A 21254-nucleotide genomic window follows, 5' to 3' on the forward strand; every position below is an offset into this window, starting at 1 on the left:
CCTGTTCCAGTGCCTCACCACCCTCAAAGTAAAGAATTAATTCCTAAAATCTAAACTACATCTCCCTTCTTTCAGTTTTAAACTGTTCCTCCTTGTGCTATGCTATTCTGTAAAGGAGTACAATCAATTCTTGAGCCAGATCTGCTCTTTAATGGTAATGTTGGCTTGCTTAGCTAGATAGGGAGCTCCTGTAAAGAAGGGAAAGTAACGCTGTGCCTTTCTCATTTTGTAAGGTTGAAATCAGCCTCCAAAGCAGTTTTCAGCCAGGGATGAAACTGGAAGTGGCCAACAAGAGTAATCCAGACACATACTGGGTGGCTACAATCATCACAACCTGTGGACAGCTCTTACTGCTTCGTTACTGTGGCTATGGGGATGATCGGAGGGCGGATTTTTGGTGTGATGTAATGACAGCAGACCTCCACCCTGTTGGCTGGTGTACACAGAACAACAAGGTCCTGATGCCTCCAGATGGTAAGTTATATGTGTTTTGTTGGAGTTGTCAGTGGTTAATCTCTAGGCTTCCAGTTGCTATGGAACAAGTACTCCAGATACTCAGCTGATGTTGGGTGGTGCAATTTCACTGCAGTTGTTGTATAACAGCTTGGAGTCAGGTCTCTGTAGATCAGTGGGTTATTCAATTTGCCAGACAGTCTCCAGGAAAGGTGTTTTGACTGAGGTGGTAAGAACAGAAGCTTATGGATGAGGCAGTCTTTAGGAAATGTAATTGCCAAGCCATTACTTCCAGTGAGGGGAAGGAAGTTGTCTCATATTTTTAGAAAGAAAGGACCAAATTTAGAATGAAAATAAAATAAACAAGATCTGATTTTGGTAACACCCAAATTTAAGTTGGCTGTGCATTCAGGTGTTTTGCTCTGAAAGTTTGAGACTTTTAATTGCCAGACTTCTGCCACTTTTAGTTCCAAAAGTAGACCCAGATTAGTAAGGGTGGCAATTCTAAACATGATAGGTTGGGATATGTCTCAGCTCTTGGGTATGCAAAAGCTGCATGCAAGAACTGTTATGGCACCTGGAGTAGTTTTTAATAATATGTTCCTCAACTGATTCTCAGTTTTTAAGAAAAATGTTTTATTTTATTTTTTTTTCTGACTGTATACAGGAACAGAACAGCGTGTCACTGTTGCTCATGTGTATTCCCTCCATATATTCAGTTTCTTTGGGGTCAGGGGAAGAAGAGGTGGATGGTTAGCCTCCAGCATGTGAATGTGTTTGAGAAAAGTCATTTAAGAACTCTGCTTCTGAAGTTATTCTTTCTGTTCACATGACTGTTGAAGAAGAGGATGTGCTATTTGTGTCATGCATGACTTCTGCTGTAGATGTTGCCTTGCTTCCCACTAAACTGGATTGTAGATAACGATCTTTGAAACAGAGCAGAAATGGTCTAATTCCTGCCTTGTGTATGCTGAACACTGAGCTAAATGGTTATCTTTTTGTTCTGGTCTGATTGTCTTTGGAACAAATGGAGGATTGATTGCTTAAAATAGTCTTAAAGACAAATATCACTGAGAAATCTGTGGGCTTAGGAATAATATATCAAGCTGATGTGAGAAGGGTTATTTTTTTTCTTATTTTATTGGTCTCTTAAACTACCTTTCATTATGTGGATTATAATCAGTGTTACTGAAAAAGGTGTACAGTGCCATAAACTAAATCTCAAAATGCCAGGTTCAAGGGGTGAAAGATTTTGTCAACTGGTGTAATAGAAAATAACGATTGTTTTATAGCTGGAGGCAACTACTTTTCATGAAAGTGTTGGACTCTGCTCCTTGGTTTGTGGTTACTTCATGTAAGCTGTCTTGCTTGAGTGAATGCAAATGTGCAATGCTTTCTTTCTTCTCTGTCCAGTTGATATAACTGTGTGCCAGACTCTTAGGTCTGGGCAGCTATAGGTACTACTTTAACCTGTGGTTGTTTTTTGTTTGTTTGGTTTTTAATTCACTTTCTCTACCATAAGGTTTAAGCATTTAAAAGATGGAGCTGTATTTCGGAATGAGACATCTAAAATGCCTGGGAGCATTTGAGCCTTTGGGACTTCTCTTGGTTTGAAAAGAGAGAGGTCCTTAAATACATTCATAAACCACGAAGCTCCTTTGGGTGTTCATCTGTGAGGCATTCAACCCCTGGTCAAAGGTGGGATTTTGAGAGAGAGTTGCTCCCATGAGAGCACTACAAAGAAGAGGTTGGATTTTCAGGAGTGCTGTAGGAAGAACTTGTCTCTAACAAGCTTTTGAAAGCATTACTGCCCTCATTGTATGCAAATGTCTGAAGTTCATCCTGTGTTTAATTGTTTTGTCAGTCAATGAACAGGTTATGATGAGCTGAACTTCACCGCAGTCCTGAGAGTTTAATCTGGTGAAACCTACAGAATCAGACCTTGTATTGGCACAAAATAAACTGTCGTTCTCTGTGAACTCTACGGAGGTTTTTTGCCACTTAGCTTTGCACACTGTTTTGTTGTCAAGTGTTTTGAAGAAAGGAAAGCCAGCTCCATGTTGTGTGGACTCGTTTTCTAAGGGCCCAGTTCTGCACATACTGATCTCAGTGAGGGTATCTGTTGGCAAGAACTGTTGGCAGACAGCATGGCCAGTTGTCTGTCATCAAGTTTTGTTAGGAACTGAGGGCTCTGGTTTAAAAAGCAGATCTGTAAGGACTGACCTAGTGGGCAGAATACCAGCCTTGGGACAATGCTTTGTTTCTGCTTAGTAATCAAATAGGTCTGATTGGCACTACTCTTGTAAATGGGACTCCAGACAACTCTGTACGGAGTGATAGGATGAAGAATTTCATTAAATGAAAGAGAGATGAAAAACAGGACTGGTTCAGTTTACCAAATCAATAGAGCTTGATTTAATGTTCAGCGCGCACAGAGATTTTAAGGGACAGCTGCCAAATAATTGTTGTTTATGTTCCCAATAGAAGGAAATCATTTAGTTTACAGACTGTTACATTATTATTTATTGGGTGACGTTAGTTCTGCATCGTGGTGCCTGCAAGTATAATGTCAAGTCATGTGATGTCCTCTGCTGACATTATGGTGCAATGCATTGGACCGAGGGCCAAACACTTCGTTTGCAGTAAACTGTATTGACGTATGAAAGGATGGTGTGAGTGTATGCATGCCCGTGAGCTTTGCCCTCCACCACCCTCTTCCCAAAAGGAAATCAGAGGAGTAAAATTGTAGTTACTTCAAGCTTTGCCATTAATTATATTTTTCTCATTACAAATCGGTGTGTAATTTGAATTGCAAACTCAAATATCCTGGCAGAATAGATCTGTTTATCATTCAAAGCAAAATGAAAATTATTTAAATTAGTTAATATAGAACTCATTTGAATGAATAGAATGTTTATTCATGAACTAGCTGAGGCAAGTGTGAAGCTGTCCGTATGGTCTGTAGCTTTGGCTCTGATCAGCTCTAGAGTCACGTCCTGGGACAGAGATTTCTTTTTTATTGCATATTAGCTGTGGTGTAGACCAGTGTGTAGCTTCTGCCTGATGGAACTGAGTATGAAATATATGTCTTTTTTGTCAGGATCCCTCAGCAGCTGTAAAATTCATATGAGGAAGTAGTTTATAAGAGGAGGTGCTTCAGAGTTCATTGACAGTGGCTGGGATGGAGCAACAGAATGTCATTTGGCTTCTGCACTGTAGTTGTGGGATGTAACATAGGCCTTCCACTCTTTGGTTAACTTTACTCTTATTATATGGCCCTGCATAGAAGCAGAGATAGCTTTCATCACTTCATAAGCCTTACCAGATGCCATCCTCCTCAGCACAGAGCTGTGGTGGTGGTTCTTCAGCATCTTCATCCCATAAGATCTCTTACCCCTTGAGCATTAAAAATTTAAGTTGAGCTAAACTCTGCCACTGTGGTTCCCTTAACTGTGAAAGGAAAATAGGTCTCTCACCTCCTTTAGCCTGTTTTTTCCATGTGCTGTTTTCCTTTGTTGATGACAGTTGGGTTCATGAACACATTTACCATCGTGTAGAAGAGCAGCGTGGAGAACCTGACAAACATAGCAGCTAAATTATGCATTGTGAAACACGCACAGAACAGGCACGTCTTTTGATTGGCACTTGGGTGGTTTTGTGCAGATTGCAGGTTTACAGCTGAGCCAACAGAGCTGAATCTGTCCTGGCACTATCTTAATGCATTCTGTGGTGCGTTAGAGATGCTGGACAACAAGATTATTGTGTACGCTTGTGATTGTGGCAGTGATTTTTGCTTCAGTGTTATTGACAGATGGAAATTCAGATAGAAGATTTCTGTGTGGATCCGCATGGTGATCTCAAGCCTGCTCACAGTGTAATCCAAGGGGTGGAAGAGACTGGGGATGTAAGGGAATACAGGAATGCAGTGGGGAGGGAACCGGGTCTATGTTCTGCTTTTACCATGAGCTTGTACAGATGGGGAAACCTCAAAACACTTGCTGGCCATGGATTTGGTGATCGCAGTGATCGTTGTACTGTGAGTATGTGTAGGAAAACAGCCTTCATAGAATCATTAAGGTTGGAAAAGACTGCTAAGATATCTAGTCCAACCACTGACTTACCACCACAATGCTCACTAAGCCATGTCCCTCAGTGCTGCATCTCCACATTCCTTGAATGCCTCCAGGGATGGTCATCTCTCTGGCAGTCTCTGTTCAAATGCCTCACCACTCCTTCTGAAAAGAAATTTCTCCTAATATCTAACCTGAACCTCCTCTCGTGCAACTTAAGGCCATTCCCTTTCATCCTGTCACTGTTAACTAGGAGAAGAGGCTGACCCCCACCTCACCACAACCTCCTTTCAAGTAGTTAAGGTAGGCTTAACTCCTCCACTAACTCTTACACTCCATGTAAGCAGAGTTAAAATTCAGAAGCCTGATTCTGGGATGCAGTGAATCCTTCTTGCGAGGTGCTGAGCTTTACCAGGTAAAGTATGCCATTAAGAATGCTCAGTATAAAGCACTTTGCCTGCCAGGCTTTCTATGAAGGCAACTGTCACGACATTATTCACTCAGATTCCGAAGTTGTGGGTAGAGTGTGGATTAAAACCTGTCCCATGGAAAACTAGGCTGCCCTTCAAATGTCTTAGTTTGGAAGGGACCCTAAAGATCATCCTGTTTCAACGCCCCTTCTATCAGCAGGGTTAATAACAATCATATTCCCATCTAGGTTGGCGTTTCTCACTCTGACATGTTGTCTACCTTAGTCTTGCCATAGAGTCCAACTAATTAAGGATTCCAGGTTTCAAATGGAAATCTTAATTTTGTCCAGGGGGTTCTTCGGGTGCCACTGAGATAACGTTCCTGAAAATAGGTGAAGGCCTCCGGATTTGCTCTCCAAGAAAAGGTGATCATGGCTTTTGTGGTGTTCTTTTTTAGCAGAAGCCAAATTTCCCCTGGTAATCTCAGAGGAAATAAACTGTGCCTGCAGCCCAGTGCTTGTAGTGAAGGTAGGAGGATCAGATGGGCAGGATGGACTTCTTTTATTTTTATGAAGAGTTGGCTCACCTCCTCCGAATTATCTGAGATGAATTTGCTTTTCAACTGGTATAACTGAGTGCAGATCTGGCCCTGCTTCAGTTCTTTCACTGAAGGCTCACCTGAAATATTATTTCCTAAGAGCTTGAGGCTGAGGAAAATCAGTAGGCATTCACTGAGCTTTTGCTATTTTACATTGGCTAAGAACTGGGCCCTTGAGCCAAGTAAAATGAAACTTGGAAATCTTCTTTGGCAGGTTGTTCTGTGAGGGACTGCAGATATTTCTAAAGTAGTGTACAGATTTAAAAAAAAAAATCCTTAATCCTTATCCTCTTATTCCATCAAAACCAAATTCAGACTAACCTAATGTAAACAGATTGCAGGGTTTCTTTATTTTAAACATTGCAAATGACTCTTAGTGCAGTGTTTTATGTATGCTTTTCAAGTCAACTTCAGCAGAGTATTAATTATGCAGGGGTGATGCTAGCATAAATAACTAGTCAGCAAATAAATGTCAATTAAATATTCTATTAGCAGAGTAGGTAGCTTTATGCACTGCCATAGAACATTTAGCAGATTATGCATAACGAGCATATAAAAAATAGCATTAATTTTTTTTCTTTGCTCTCCTAATGATGACAAAATGGAATAGGGAAGGAAAGGTAAATATAATGCTAGCCCTGGCTGAAGATTAGGGTTGAAATTTGCCCTAGTGGGAGTGCATCAGTTGGCTCTCTAGTGCGGCAGTTGACACCATTGCCTTTTGGGTCTTTGAGCGGCTGGGGATCACTGGAGCAAATCCTGGCTTGGCATCTTCCCACTGACCCCGTGGGGTCCCTTCGTTCTCGCACATAAGAAGAAAATATTACGTTACAGCACCCATGGGAGTTTTTCCTTCCTCCCCTTGATGTGACTCAGATGGCTCAGTCTGAGGTTTGAAAATTGAAAAGTAGCCCATTTCATGCACTCTGTCACGATGGTGTTTTCTCGGTCACGGAAATGACCTTTTTGCACATAGCATTGGCTTTTGTTACTTTCAGAAGACTTGATATTGTCAAATGAGGCTCTTCTGGGGTAAACTGAGAGTAGTAGTCCCCCATGTGTCTTTTGGAAACACAAGCAAACACTGAGCTACTGTGCAAATATGGTGCAGCATGGCCAGTGGGAAAGGCCTTGCAAATGGTTTTGAGTTATAGATTTCATTAAATGTGTTGCTTTTGAGCATCTGCAGCTCCACTGGGCTCAAAGCATATTTTTTTTCCCCATTTAATTTGATTTTAATAAAACTTTTTGGGTCTAGAGTTGTAGCTGAAGAGAATCTTGCAGGGATGACCTTGTATGGACAAGATTCTAGTTGGCTTGCAAGGTGGTCTTGAGGGTAAATGCTTTATCCTGGTGTTACTGTTATGAGAGTCTGACAGAGGAGCACTGAAGGGAACTGAGGTTGGTGCTGTTCTGGCCTTAGTTTTGGGTTGTGGCGATGTTTAGTGTTGGGGAGTGTAGTAGAAGAGGTCCTCAAGGAAAGTATTTACCATGAGGCTCCCAGCCCTGCTCTGCTGTGACCCTGTGGTTTAGGTATGTGTAGGTGGGAACTCAGGCCCTGCTGATGATCAGGTGCTTGAAAGACTCAAGCCTTAGGGAGTGGTTTAGGGTTGTAGCCAAAAAGCCAAAGTTGGTACGTGAAGGAGGGCCTGTTGCATTGAAGGCAGGAAAAGGACATGTTACAATCAAAACGTAATTTTCCAACAGGAAGCTTTTCCAGCAGAAATATTTCTCACTAACCTGGCTTCCAATGACATCATCAGTTTACGTTGTATCTTACTTTATTTTCACAGACAAATAGAGTTAGGGAAATGGGAGCAGCCCTGACTGGGCAGCCTGTGGGTCCAATGGGATGGGGATGCACATTGTGGCTGTGGCCACCAGAACTACACAGGCCCACAGTGCCTTCTCCACATCTGTTTTGGAGTGCTTTTTTTTTATTGTTTGGGATTATAATGGGGAGAATAGACTTGGCCTGTGCCTGTACTAAGTATCAGTGCAATTTCTTACGTGATAGACTCATTGATTGTAATCATCCCTTCGCAGTCGTAATGCAAACTCTATAAAGTACTTCCATTTGTAGTTCTAAATATACCCTATCCTTATTCCTGGACTGTACTGAGCTGTACAGTCAGTGAAACTGTAGCAAAATGATATCACACAGTTTGACAGCTTAAGTTGAGGATACTGCAGTGCTGTTTACTCTGTGTTATGAGCCCACCTTTGAGCATGGATTTCATCTGCAGGTTGACTGGCATCCAAGGAGGGGTTCAAGAAAAGGTTGCATTAATGGAGTGAGATTTTGTAACAAGGGGCTTAGACATGCTGAAAAATGAATGTACTTTGATGTCTGTTCCCTTGCTTGGGTGGACCGTCTGTCCTGGGACAGTCAGGGTCTGGGAGAAGGAAAGGAAATACCCTTTTCAGTTTCCTTGTGCTTGTTCGAAAATAAATGGTGTTTTTTTGTCAGTACATTCTGCCTGACACTAGTGGGTTTGTCAGGCAATTCCTGCACAGATTTGTCCCTTTTCTTGGTAATTTCCTACTCAACCTGTCACCAGCCTGATGCTGAGCTGGGCAAGCTTCACCCCTCCTTGCATCTCAAACTGTACATGCCTCACCTAGGAGTGGAGTCTACATGCACATCTCCTAGCTGTCCTGGCTTCTATTTCCACTTACTGCTATGAGTTAGAATTATAGAACTGAGTTAAAAGCAATCCTTAAAGATCATCTGATCCAACTGCACTGCACTGAACAGGAATATCTATAGCTTGTTCAGGTGCTCAGAGTGCTGTCCATCCTGACCTTGAGCATCTCCAGGAACGGGACATCCACCACTTCTCTGGGCAGTGTGTCCCAGTGCCTCACTGCTCTTATGGTAAAAAAACTTCTTCCTTACATCCAGTCTAAATCTCTCCTGTTTTAGTTTGAAACCACTTCCTCTTGTCCTATCACGGCGGACCCTACTGAAGACTCTGTCCCCTTCTTTCACAAGCCCCTTTTAGGTACTTCATAGTGCCTGTATTCATAAGTGAATGGCATTGAAGTTTTCATAGCAGGAACGTGGTAAAGCAGCAGTGTGGTTTGCAGCATATATGCAGTGATCCCTTTTGGATGGCACGAGAAAGGCTGAATTCTTTAACTGCAACTATCCAGTTATAATTAAAGAATCAGCACCTTGTGTATAAGCAACAGCGGAGCTGAGGATCACACTTAACTGCAATGAAAACTGAAAGCCTAATCTTTTTATAAACAGTCTGGAGGGGGATGGACGTGGAAGGGAAAGAAAACCAGTGATTTTCGTGGACTTTGACAAGTTATAAATGTATTCTGAGTGAAACTGATAGTGTGAAGCTTTATGAAAGATTTAATGAATAAATATTTCATACCCACATGGTCCTTCTTCGGTAACTCATGCTGCTGGTAAAAAGCAATAAACAAAGAACCTCCTTCAGGGGTTGTTTGGGCTTTCAAATTAAACTAATTTAATCAACTTTTTCAGTCAAGCTTGATATTAGTTCATTTCTGTACATGGATCTGCTTGTTTTCTCCTGATACCCCTTTTCCTATTTGGATGGTGTTTGTATCTCAAAGAATGTCTCCTTTCATTCTGCCGTGTGTGTTTGGGTTTTCAAGGCAGAGAGCACAGCTTGACTTTGTCCTCCAGACTGAAGAGTCAGCCAATGATCAGGGGCATCCATAGCTGGATCAGGTTGCTCAGAGTCTGGTCCAGCCTGAGGTCCCCTCATGAAGTTTTTGTTATCCAGCAGGGAGATCACCAGAACACGGTGGTCAGTTCTGAATGCAAGTGGGCATCATTTGGGTTTTGGAAGCGATCAGTATCCAGTTTGCTACTTGTGCTAGACAAAAATGCTTTGGAGCCTGACCCCGTGTGCTCAGCAATGCTTGCATGCATCTGCACTGGATTTACTGCTGGGCAGATTTATGTAGGGAGGTTGAAGTGCTTCTCTAGCTCCAGTTATTGGCAAAACTGAGACATGGGAATGCTGGAGCCGTTCCTTAATGGTTAACTGTCACAACAGGTCACCAGGAAGAGGGCAAGTTGCATGTTAGCACAGCGTTCCATGTCTTTGCAGTACTTTTTACTGCATTCAGGCCTGATTTTTCATTGAGAAGAGCAAGACTGTAGTTGACAGTCATCCAAAATTTGCTTATGCAAATAAGACACAGTAGGGAGGTAAGAGCAGATGTGGTTGGAGTAGCAGAGTTGACTTTGGGAAAGCATCTATGGACAGTGCTGCTCAGCTGAGGATCTGCTCAAGCTTGGACACCCATGCACTTTCACGTGGGGTGATGGTTTTATTCATTTTGTAATGTACAGGTGCGTGGAGTGAGATACTTCTCTGCTCTTTTTCCCATAGAAAGGAATGCAAACGCATTTTGTTGTCCACTTCCATGAATCTGGAATCACATTTATTTTTAGTGGACAGTGTCAAAAACTGGAGTTTCCTCATTGGAAGTAGATGGAGTAGATTCCCATGAAGTTTGTGCCGTGCTGTGGGTATTACAGGATCATAGGATGCTTTGAGTTGGAAGGGACTTTAAAGATCACCAGTTTCAAACCCCATGTTTTGGACAGGGTTTCTGTCCACTAGACTGGGTTGCTCAGGGCCTTGAATGCCTGCAGGGATGGGACATCCACAACTTCTCTGGGCACCCTGTTCCAGTGATCAGTGATAGTGCCAAAAAAAGCAACAAACCAAACCCATGCTGAGTTGTATTTTTTTTTCAATATTATTCAGAGAATGTGTTGCCTTAAATTTATCTATATCAAAACCAGAGCCCTTTGCACAGCAGAAAGCTTCAGCTTTTGCTAAGACTGATGACTTCTTGTAGTAGTGCCGCAGTAATTGACTGATTTATCTGCAAGTGTTGGCAGAACCAAATTCTGTTGTGGCTTCTGACATCTTGCAAGGAAAGCAGATTTCTGTGGGACTCAAACTCCATTCAGGATGCTCAGAGAGAGATTAAGATGAGTAGCTGAGATCCTGTGTTTTTTCCTCTGCTGCTCACAATTCTGATCACAGTCTGTGAGGTAAAGCTGCAGACAGTGCTGTGACAAAGCCATTGGTTCTGGACCTGATATTTAATGCAAGTTGTGCTGGAGGAGCAAAGACAGGGGAAGAAGAGAGTAATTGCAGAATGAAGCAGGGGCTGTGAATGAGAAGTTATATTTCCAAGAAAGTATGTTGAAGGGAAGGTTTGTGAGCTGACATCAGACTTCTGTGTGAATACTGATTTCCTGGGTGACCTTGCTTTTTATCAGCAGGTAAAATAAGGTGGATATTTGGAAAGTACTTTTGAGAGGTTTCAGGGAAGATCTCCTATTGATTAGTTAAAAAAAGAAACCTAAACAGGCAACAATAAAACAGTCAAAAGCTTCCATGCATTGCACAGAACAGCAAAGTCCTCTTCCCATGACGTTTAAGTGCTGAGGGATTGAAGGATGTAATTTGTTTTATGATTAAGGTCCTGATGAGGCTCCTAAATAAGAATGTGGTTGAGTCAATTTTAGAAGCACTGGGCCTTTATGTTGGAGCCATCATTTGACATCGTCCAACTGTTTGGTGCAAACTACACAACTTCAGAAGAAAATGTAGAATAGCTGGGAACCTGCTGCCAGACAGCACTGTTAGTGGATGTGAGGAATTGTCATTGAAGGAACTGGAATGCCTAAACTGAAGAAAAGCCCTCTGAGGTGTATGCCTCACCTGTGACGTAGCTGTGCATGCCTTGAGTATCCATTAGTGCTTATTTTGGGTTGTCTTCCACTGTCACACATCTTTCTGCATGGGCTGTCAGACTGTGGAGCTAGAAAGCCCCAAAACCATTAAAAAAAAATAAAGGAGATTCACCTGGAAAAAATAACACTGGATGCAAAGCACATGGTACAGTCAACAGAATGTCCAGCTGAAAGCATTTTTATGAAGTCTTCTTTAAAAATAGTAACTGAAAGATTTTTAAATGGCTATTCCAGGTAATTGCACCTAATTTCCTTTCCCCAGTATCCTGTAATTTCCCCCAGAGGAATTACAGAGTGGAAATGTCATCTCAATTGGAATACTAAACCTAGGTAGTTAATATGGTGATGTAATATGTAAAATGACAACAGGCTTAAATAGCTGGCCGTGGAGGTGTCTGTGAAGTCTTAAAAGTGAACAAATAAACCAAAACAGACAAATGAAAAGCTGTATCTTATAATCCCAAGCGTGGCACAACTTTTTGTCCTTTGTATCCAAGAAGGAGATGACACATTCCTGTAAGAGCAGGGAAGGGTAAACAGGACAAAGGATTTGAGCCATAGCACACTTAAGTGAGCATACACGCTCCTTTAGTGGATCTTTTTGATCAGGATGAAGGTTAAATTATGTCTACTAGAGCCGAGAAGACTTCAGGGATTTTCTGTATGATCATTAAGGGCAAGGACAAACCAACATGTCCAGTGTCACGTCTTCAGCAGAGCATCCCTTCAGATGCTCCACTAATGCCATCCTCAAGTTTGCTTATGCGGAGCATGCATATAGCAAGCTTGGGAAGCTACTAGGAGCAGATGCAAGCACCAGCATGATCCCAAACCAGCTGTGACTTCCATGTCATTTTTCTCTCGTTGCACGTGATAATGTGGGCTCCCAGTCACCCTGGAAGGGGCTTTCTTTGTGAAGCAGACCATATGCTTCTGGATCCTGTGCAGGTAGCTGTTAAGTGATGCAGAGATGTAAGTGATAAAGCATTTTTCTGTTCAGAATTTAAGAGCATTTTGTCCAACCCGGAATCCAGTTTCTGGGTTGGTTCCATTCCCGTTACATGACATTGGAAAGCTCTTTTTTCAGAATTCCCAGGGCTTTTTTTTTTTTTTCTGTCTCTCTGTATTCTCATTCCTGCTTCATTTTGATCACAGTAGAATAATAATAAAAACAAACAAACCACAAAAAATGGAACAAGCAAGCAAATTGGCCTCAGGATGTGCTAAAACACTTTCTGATTGATGGTTTATATTGTGATGTGAAGCAGAGAATTTGTCTCCTGTGTTTGTACTGAAAAAATAAAAAGTTTTTTTCCCCACACTGTTACTTTTGAGAATGTATGAAAAAATGTGGGAAATACGGCGTTTTAGGGTTATGGCATAAAAATCCCAGTGCTTCCCAACATGCTGGAATTGATAAGAAAATAGATCTACAGGAAGCTTTGCCAAACTCAGGAAGCCATTCTGTTACGTGCTATGTATTGTGTTAGGAGATGTTCAGTAGGAAGGATCTCTTCTCTGAAAGTGATGAGGCTTTGGGGCAGGCTGCCCAGGGAGGTGGTGGAGTCACCATTCCTCGAGGTTTTCAAGGAACGTGGAGATGTGGCACTGAGGGACATGGTCAGTGGGCATGGAGGGGATGGGTTGACAATTGGACAAGATGATCTTAGTGGTCTTTTCCAGCCTTAATGATCGTATGATTTGTAGAGAGCTACAAGCAAATCCTTAAATTCATCCTAGTGCCTCCTGGTTTTCTGTTTGTACCTTGTAGCACTATTCCTCACTGAGTTGAACACATCACCAGCCTCCAGCTTGAGCCCAGACAATTGTATCCGAGGTTTTGCTCTGCCTTTTGTCTCTGCTATCTTCATGCCATTCAGTTGCAATTCAGGCTGCAAACAGTCATCATGAAAAGGTACAATTCAAAGACTGCTGGCGTGGCCATCCAGTCAGGGATGTGTTTCATCTTCCTATAGCCTCAGCACCTAATAACCTCAGGTAACGTGAGGCTAAATATTTGAATTTCAGATAGATTTTGTACATTTTTTTTGTATCTAAGGATACCTGTAGGGTGAGACAGATTCAGTTTTGTAACATCTAAAGGCAGAAAGGCAAGGAAGAAACAGGCATTTGTCTTTTTTACTGGTCTTACACATTTCTTGTGAATTTGGTGATCGAGAAGTAAATTGAACAGTGTCCTCTTAATGCTGTATCCAGTAAACATAACCGCTTTTTTCTTTTTTTTTTTTCTTCTAATGATATTTCTAACTTAACTTATCTCTTTTTTCTGTTTTAAACAATAAAATCACTGAATCACAGGGGTTGGAAAGGACCTCGGGAGATCATCAAATCCAACCCCTCTGCTAAAGCAGGTTCCCTACGTTAGGTGGCACAAGTAGATGTCCAGATGGATCTTGAATGTCTCCAGAGAAGGAGATTCACAATCTCTGTGGGCAACAATACATATAATGAAGTACAAACATTATCTCCATTAATTCCCATATTTCTGTAACAAATTGGAAATAAAAAAAATAAAATGCGTAGATGTTTTGGACATCGGGTCTCTCTGTATATATGTTTTTGTGTTCTTTGATGCCTTCAGTCACAGTGGATGTTTGCTATAAGCTGTTGGTATTGCCAGAGAATAAGAGGTAATTGTGCACCACACTGGTTTGTTCTTTACGTGAGAGCATTGTACTGCTGTAAATTTGTTTCATTTTACAGAGCTGTCTCCAAAGAATAGCCTTCAGGAAGTGACTGCAGGAGTAGGAAGTGAGAAAAGGCATTTAGTACGTGAGATAATTGGACAGAGTTTGAAGGCAGAAGGTCAGAGCCTTGGGCACAATATAAATATTGCAATGACATCCACTTACAGAATGGCCCATAACTTCGAGGTGTTGTGGTGCAGAATGCATTTGAGGCTGGAGTATGAGATCCCAAAGGAACAGGGCAGGATGTAAAAGTGCCTCTTGTGTTCACTTGCAAAGACAAGCCAAGGAGTTCACATCTAGAACAAGTGGCCTCCAAATCTCCCTTCCTCCACAGGCTTTGCTTTCTAACATTAGAGGGAGCTTGTGCAATGCAGTGTTATGTGAGAGTCCCATTAGTAGCTGTTGACGTGGTCCACTGTGTACCTGATGGTGGACAGAGATATTAACTCAGGGTACAAAGCCAGCTGATGACTTTATGGCTATTGGTTCTGGAGCAAACTTGGGTGGGGATGGATCCAAAAGCTACTACAGTTTGCTTTGTGGATGAGCATTTCTTCTCCTTCATTGTTCTTCTGGAATGAATGCACAGAAAGCATATGAAGTGCTGTATGTAGGCTTTATCAAAGTGTTGATGTGCAAACAGCTGGCATACATCCTCCCCAGTGGCTGCTGGAACTTAGAAATCTGGACTTTATTACAAGGTATCTGCAAAGATGACTTCACATCTTAATTTTCACCCAGATAAAGCTTGGAAAAAACTAACAGCTGAGCATCTGCTTGGACCACTTCTGTGCACCTTCTGTGCTAAGGTAATGATTTTACCTGGAAAACAGAATCCTTATCTATTTTTTTAATCTCTGTGGGATGAAAATGGATTTCAAAATTACAATCAACTTACCAGGTTCCCCACTTCCCTGAATGCTCCCCAACTCCTGATTTGACAAAGTGTTCATTAAGACTCTTAGATCTGAAGACTGGGAGTTGGAGGTCTCATCTTGCATGAAACATCTCTTCTGTGCATTGAGCACAGCACTTAATGCAAGTGGAGGAAAAAGTAATCAAGGAATGCATGTGGAGGCGTGGGGTTAAAGTGGCAAGAATCGTGGAGTTTGGATGCTTATTTTCACAGTGAGCCGTCACCCTAATGGACATTGATACTAATGATGAGGAACCCCCATGGTTATATGGTTTATTCAGAGCTTTCGGATACTGGGCTTTGCCTGGCTTTCAGAAATGCCTCCCAGCAGCTCTGTCTGTGTGTGTACGTGTGTGAGACCATTTAAGCGAGCCATTCCTGGTTAATTTCTAAATGAGATTTAGTTACCTTCTACCTGGAATTGAATTGGGCAGAGAGCAGTGTTATTGCTGTACATAAAAAGGATGCAATCTCTGTTTAGGTAAAAGCAAAGGCAAGAAATTCTGCAGGCCTGATAGAACCTTTGTGGTTATAAGGCAGGTTCCCTCCTAATGATTACATGGGTATTCAAAAGATAAAACACTTCTCTTTTACCATATTGGATGCTATAGCAAAATCAGAATAATCAGCCTTTGTGCCTGCAGATATGGGAGAACAGATAAGTGGCCCAAATTAAAATGTTCCTCTGGAGAAACTTTGGTATTCCCAAGTAAGTTGCCAGGCAGCTACCATTCCCAGTTGGTGGCAGTGTAATGGAGCTGTTTCTCATGTTTGGTACCTAACCTAGATGACAAGGTTTCACAACAGCATTCCAGATGAAGTTAATGTAAAAACATTTTAAAAATAGGTTTACTCACTGCAAATGATTGAAAAAGCTGAATCCTTGAATAGCATCCCATTGAGTCTGGGTGGCAGTAGGTGACTTTTATAGGTGTTGAGGACTAGGTGAATTAATTGGTTGCTTTCCCACAAACCTGAAAGATGGAAAGAGGTGAATTTCCCTGTCCTCTGTAACACTCTCTGGTTCTCCCTCTTGCACAGTTCCCATTTTCCCAAAGGAGAGCTGTGCTGCATCCCAGTGGTCCTCAGTAGTAGTGCATTGCTACTTAATGTGAAGACATCTCACAACGAAGGGATGTTCAATGCAGGGGAGCTGGACTACTTGACTGTTAGTGTTCCTATGATTTTAGTACAAACAGAATTGATAAATTTACTTCTGTATTTACTTCTGTCCTTTATGTACTTAGCCTGATTGCAGTTGATAGATAATGCCACATGGATAGAGCAGAGCTGCTTCTCATTATCATGCCTTTCCTTTTTTTATTTTCTTTTAAGCAGTGCAGTGCAAGGAGATTATTGACTTTTTAACTAGGGGAGAGTAATTAATCACTGTACTTATGAGTAGATCGTTTACTGCAGCTTGCATGCAGGATGGGTACCTGAGACCACTGACTCAATCAGTCAAGGTAAGCTGTGCAGATTAATGACACAAGGGTTACCATGCTGTTGTTGGGATTTATTAGGCAAATTTTTCTTCTGATCTTGGACATTGTAAGTAGAAAGCCATAGCAGTGGGCTCTGAAGAAGAGCGTTTGTTTCCATAATGTTATGTTTGAAGCTAAGACAGCTGAGCCTACAGCATGGAAATGCCTCAGCAGTAACTGGTGGCAACCCTCCTGCAATGTGTTTCTTAAAATCATGGAATATTTAAGGTTGGAAAAGACCACTAAGACCATCTAGTCCAACCATCAGCCCATCTCCACCACGTCCACTAACCCATGTCCCTCAGTGCCATATCTAACGTTTTTTTTAACATCTCCAGGGATATTCTCCACCATCTCTTGCTAGGTAAAAACACAGTGTGCTGAACAGCACGTTTCTGAGGCTGCAGTGAGTAAATGGAATTATTTCCTTAAGATCTTGGCATCATTCAGAGAAATAACTCCAGTGTGATAGCATCCACTTGCCCCATCTGCACGTGCGCACTGTTCTCCCATAACATCCCACATCCACTTCTTTTTCTTCTCCCTCTGTTAATTCCTACAACTGAATTGGGTGTGTAGCATGGACCAGAGCAAACTTCAAAAATAAAAAGCAACTCCCAAGCCACCCACTACTTTTTTTTTCTTATTTAATTATTGTTATAAAGGGAGCAGTTAATTAAGGAATAGAGAAACCCAAGGGGAATAATATGTCTGCGAAGGACTAAGGGATGTTAGGAAGTAAAGTCTTCTGTGAACAGTGAGATGGTTTTTTTCCATGATTTTGCTTGTTTTAAGAGAATGCAAGTGGATCATTTCTGAATGCCTTGAATCATCACCAGATAGCCATGACAGTATACTGAAATTCAATATAACTGCACAGTAAGGGGATTTTTAAGGTGAGAATGTAAAGCACATGAAATGTTTGTGCCTTTCTTTGTTTTTACTACTTTTTCTAATTGAAGAATGCTCTTGCATGCAAATTTGTGTAAACAAAAGGTTAAAGTCTGCACATTGACCTTTTCTTGGGTCAAAATCATAATAAGTGCAGCATGGATATTACTTAGGAATGGGATTGTGTAGTTTTCAGTAGCCTGAAAAATGGAGCATGCCAGAGATTTTGAAGGCAATTAGAAAGTTCATACAGAATATTTTTGTCCCATTGAGTAGCTTTTGCAGTCTAAACAAAGAAGATTAATAAGAAGTTCACATTTTCAGATATATTTTTAAAGAGGAAGATAACTTAGAGCTATAAGAGCTAGGAGATCAATCAGTAGCTTAAATCATCGTCCTTCAGCAGGATACAGGAGTGACCCATTCCATCATGCTTTCATCCATGAACCTGCTATAAATGCATATGGATGGGACCATGATGTACTGCTGACTCCAGGAATGTATTTTGAATCACAGAATTGTAGGGGTTGGAGGGCACCTCTAGAGATCGAGTCCACCCCCCCTGCTAAAGCAGCTCCCTAGCCCAGGTTGCACAGGTAGGTGTCCAGGTGGGTCTTGAACATCTCCAGAGAAGGAAACTCCACCACCTCTCTGTGCAGCTGTGCCAGTGCTCCGTCACTGCACTGTGAAGAAGTTGCTACACACATTTGTGCAGAACTTCCTATGCTTCAGTGTGTGACCATTTCCCCTCGTCCTGTCACCACGCGTTGCAGAGAGGAGTCCAGCCTCGTCCCTTTGCCTCCCACTCTTTAGGTATTCATAGATGTGGATCAGATCCCCTCTGAGTCTTCTTTTCTCAAGGCTGAACAGCCCCAGGTCTCTCTGCCTCTTCTCAGAAGAGAGGCATTCCATGCCCTTTATCATCTCTGTATGCCTCCGCTGCATACTCCCCGAGTAGAGGGGAACACGTGTGTATTGTTTGATACACAGTCGTTTATATCTTCCATTTTTTCATGAAAATCCCTTGTGTAATATTTTCTTTGAAGGCTTTCAGTTTTTGAGACAGATGTCTAGAAGGTGGTATCTCAGCTCTGAATTTTATATCCTTGAAATATAAGGCTGCATCATTAGAAGCGAGATCAACAGCTTTTCATCTATGGTTTCTTTTTTCCTTTTTTGGGGGACCCAAATTTCAATTTCATCATTTTGTGATCTGATTCAAATCACAAAACTCTGCTGGCGGGGGAGCAGTAGATGGTTTTAAGTTTTAAATAAAAAAGGTTGTTTGAAGGCATCTCCAGCCACATCTGGATTTTTCCAGGGTATTCCACAAAAGAACCGAAAGCAAACAGTCATCTCCATGGAAAATGTCATGAAACCTCTACGTAGCTTTTAAAATTTTACTGCATTTTGGAAATGCCCAACAGGGGTTGTGCTGGGCTTTGCAGGGTACGTAGCAGAGGATGCTGCTTTCCATGAAGGAGCAGTGCCTGCATCCCTGCTCCATTTCCACCAGCAGTTTGGTGCACAGGGATATGTAGTTCAGCTTGCTGACTGAAAATGTTAGGATCCAACTGTTTTCTGTCAAAATGCTGTTTCATCAAAATGGTAATATTTTGTAGGAACATGTCAGTTTTGACAAACTGTTTTGATGGGTGAAGCCTAAAGAAAATTTTTTCAGCGTTCTATGTTGTTTTGATATAATGACATCTCATTTTGACTCCATCGTTTAGACCTTTGTAACATACTTAGACCTTGTGTTTAGATGTTGATTAAAATGTGTCATCAAATATATTACAACAATTTTAAAAATATTGAGGTTTTTTTTTTCTTTTCTTGTGCAGCGTGTTCTTTTTTGAAAACTGCATTTCTGTATTATTTACACATAAACTTTTGAACATCCTGAAATACTTGAGAAGTGTATTGTTCATGAAACGCTGATGTTTTAGCTTGCTTTGTACTGCAGTGATAAGAATTGCCTGGATCTTGTCTGATTGTAGTTCCTCTTGTTAACCAGTTTTTTTTTCATTCTATTCCTAGAAAGGAAGTAAATTTTTAATAGTGGTAGTTACCACAATGACAGTGGTATTATTTAACAGATTTATCCCAAAGATTTAAAACCATTCTATAAAGCTATTTAAGACTGTGTTCCTTGTTCATGTACAAGAAAATTGAAACTGATGTTTAGATGTCAGTGGGGACTCTCTAAGGGAAATACTGGCAGACTGCTGGGTAATGAAGGGAACATTCTAAGGGAAATACTGGTAAGATCCTGGGTAATGAAAATAAAAATAATGCAAAATCTTTTTTGTATAATGATTCTTTTCTTACTTAGAAGAAAACATAAGCATAATTTGATGCTATTACTTGCTTTGTATCACCTTACTGGTGGCACGTGCCTGCTCAGCATGTAGGTTTGGCATAAGTAGTTATTTTGTTCCTTAATACGTAGAATTCCTGATTCAGCTTTTAGCATGTCTTTGGCCCTTTATTCTGGCATCATTCACAGTGCTGTGGGTCCTCTACCATTTACTGGACACCGTGTTTGTAGGAATGAGTGGTTAAGGTGCAGGTATACAACTGAATGCAATTAATTATTTTGAAGTAACGACATTCTGTATGCTCAGTGATCCCTGTTTGGTGGAAGCACAGTCTTGGCTCTCTCCTCCTTATGCTTCTTTTCTCTTCCCTTGGAGCTCAGGAGAGTATAAATATCCATGGGATGTATAAAGGTTGTTGGAGAAGTAGCTTATCTTGGTGTTGTAACTCAGTGAGGTATTTGTTCAACAGTTTCTTTCTTTCTGAACGTGTCAGTTCAAATTCTTGCTCCTGCCAGTCTTTCAGATTTCAGGTGGTTTTTTTTCCCCCCTTGTGTTTTGCAGTGCACTCCCGTGTTCTTGGAGGGAAAAAATACGAGGATTTTGTATGGTCCCATGACTCTGGGAGAAGTGGCTTTATGAAAAAGAGCAACTATTAAAGACTAGATAAAATCCCAAGAGTTGGTAATGGGATAATAGTGTCTCATACGCATTGAATGGAGTGCCTATGGCTCAGTGCTTTCATGGGACTGTAAATGTTCTTTTAATCTCTTATTTCTCTAGAGAGGCAGATAAATCTGAACCCATTATACGCTGTGGCTAAAGCAGGGCACAGACATTATGTGGTTGAATGAGCAGAGGGTGGAAGCGGCCGTTCTCAGGTGCATGGTTAGCACAATTATGGGGAAGGTGGTGATGCAGGGTTTGCAGTGCTGTGCACTTTTTTGCCCTCTGTTTGCATGGATTTTGAGGTCAGCATGCACAGCACAAGGGGAAGGGGCCATGTTTGAGCTGGTAATAGTGAAAAATAGGGAGAACCCAGTGCATGGCACATGGTCCTGAAGGTCCTTTCCACATTAAGCACCGGGCATGTTGAAGCAGCACTGAGGTTGGCTTTGGGGTTAGCAACCCATAGTCATTTGGTCAGGAAAATGAGATGAATGAGTGAAAGTGAGAAAATGGCAGGGAGCTGAAAGGTGGCAAGAGGAATGGACGTAAGAATTGAGGTTGGGGACAAGATGAATCAAATAGGGAACAAAGTGGGAAGAATCATTGCTATTTGTTGGATATTGCGTGCAGTCCTTTTTTTTATGGAGTTCAGCCCTGTGGAAGGGAGCTCAGTTTTATAACCTGTGCCATTGCTTCTGCAGAAATAAATAGAATCTTAATGTAGAAGGATCCTTTTTCTTTCTAATTTAAGTATCTTCTGTAATACCAAACAGACTAGAAGATGCTCTCTTAAATGAGTGTTTTTCACTGGGGGAGGCAGGATGACTTTGTATTTGTTTCTGATATGCTACAGAGACTGTAGCTGAGCAGAGATATGCCTCAGCCAAGCAGTGCACAGATCTGGCCTCAATTTTGGGCTGCCTTGCTCTAAGGCAAGTGGCTCTGTACCATTTTTATGGCAGGAAGATGT

At 41.5% G+C, this 21254-nt stretch overlaps 1 protein-coding gene across 2 annotated transcripts in view; it reads left to right on the plus strand.

The window, feature by feature from the left end:
• Positions 1-21254, plus strand: part of SFMBT2 (Scm like with four mbt domains 2) — a 93425-nt gene that overhangs the window by 9189 nt on the left and 62982 nt on the right. For both annotated transcript variants that reach the window (XM_065743778.1, XM_065743777.1), the window contains exon 3: positions 234-474. In XM_065743778.1, the coding sequence (XP_065599850.1) occupies positions 234-474 (241 nt within the window). The remainder of the gene's footprint in view (positions 1-233; positions 475-21254) is intronic.

The sequence above is a fragment of the Cyrtonyx montezumae genome, unplaced genomic scaffold, assembly GCF_038088225.1.
Source record: "Cyrtonyx montezumae isolate F1298 unplaced genomic scaffold, pur_monq_1.0 scaffold_3, whole genome shotgun sequence".
Taxonomy (NCBI): domain Eukaryota; kingdom Metazoa; phylum Chordata; class Aves; order Galliformes; family Odontophoridae; genus Cyrtonyx; species Cyrtonyx montezumae.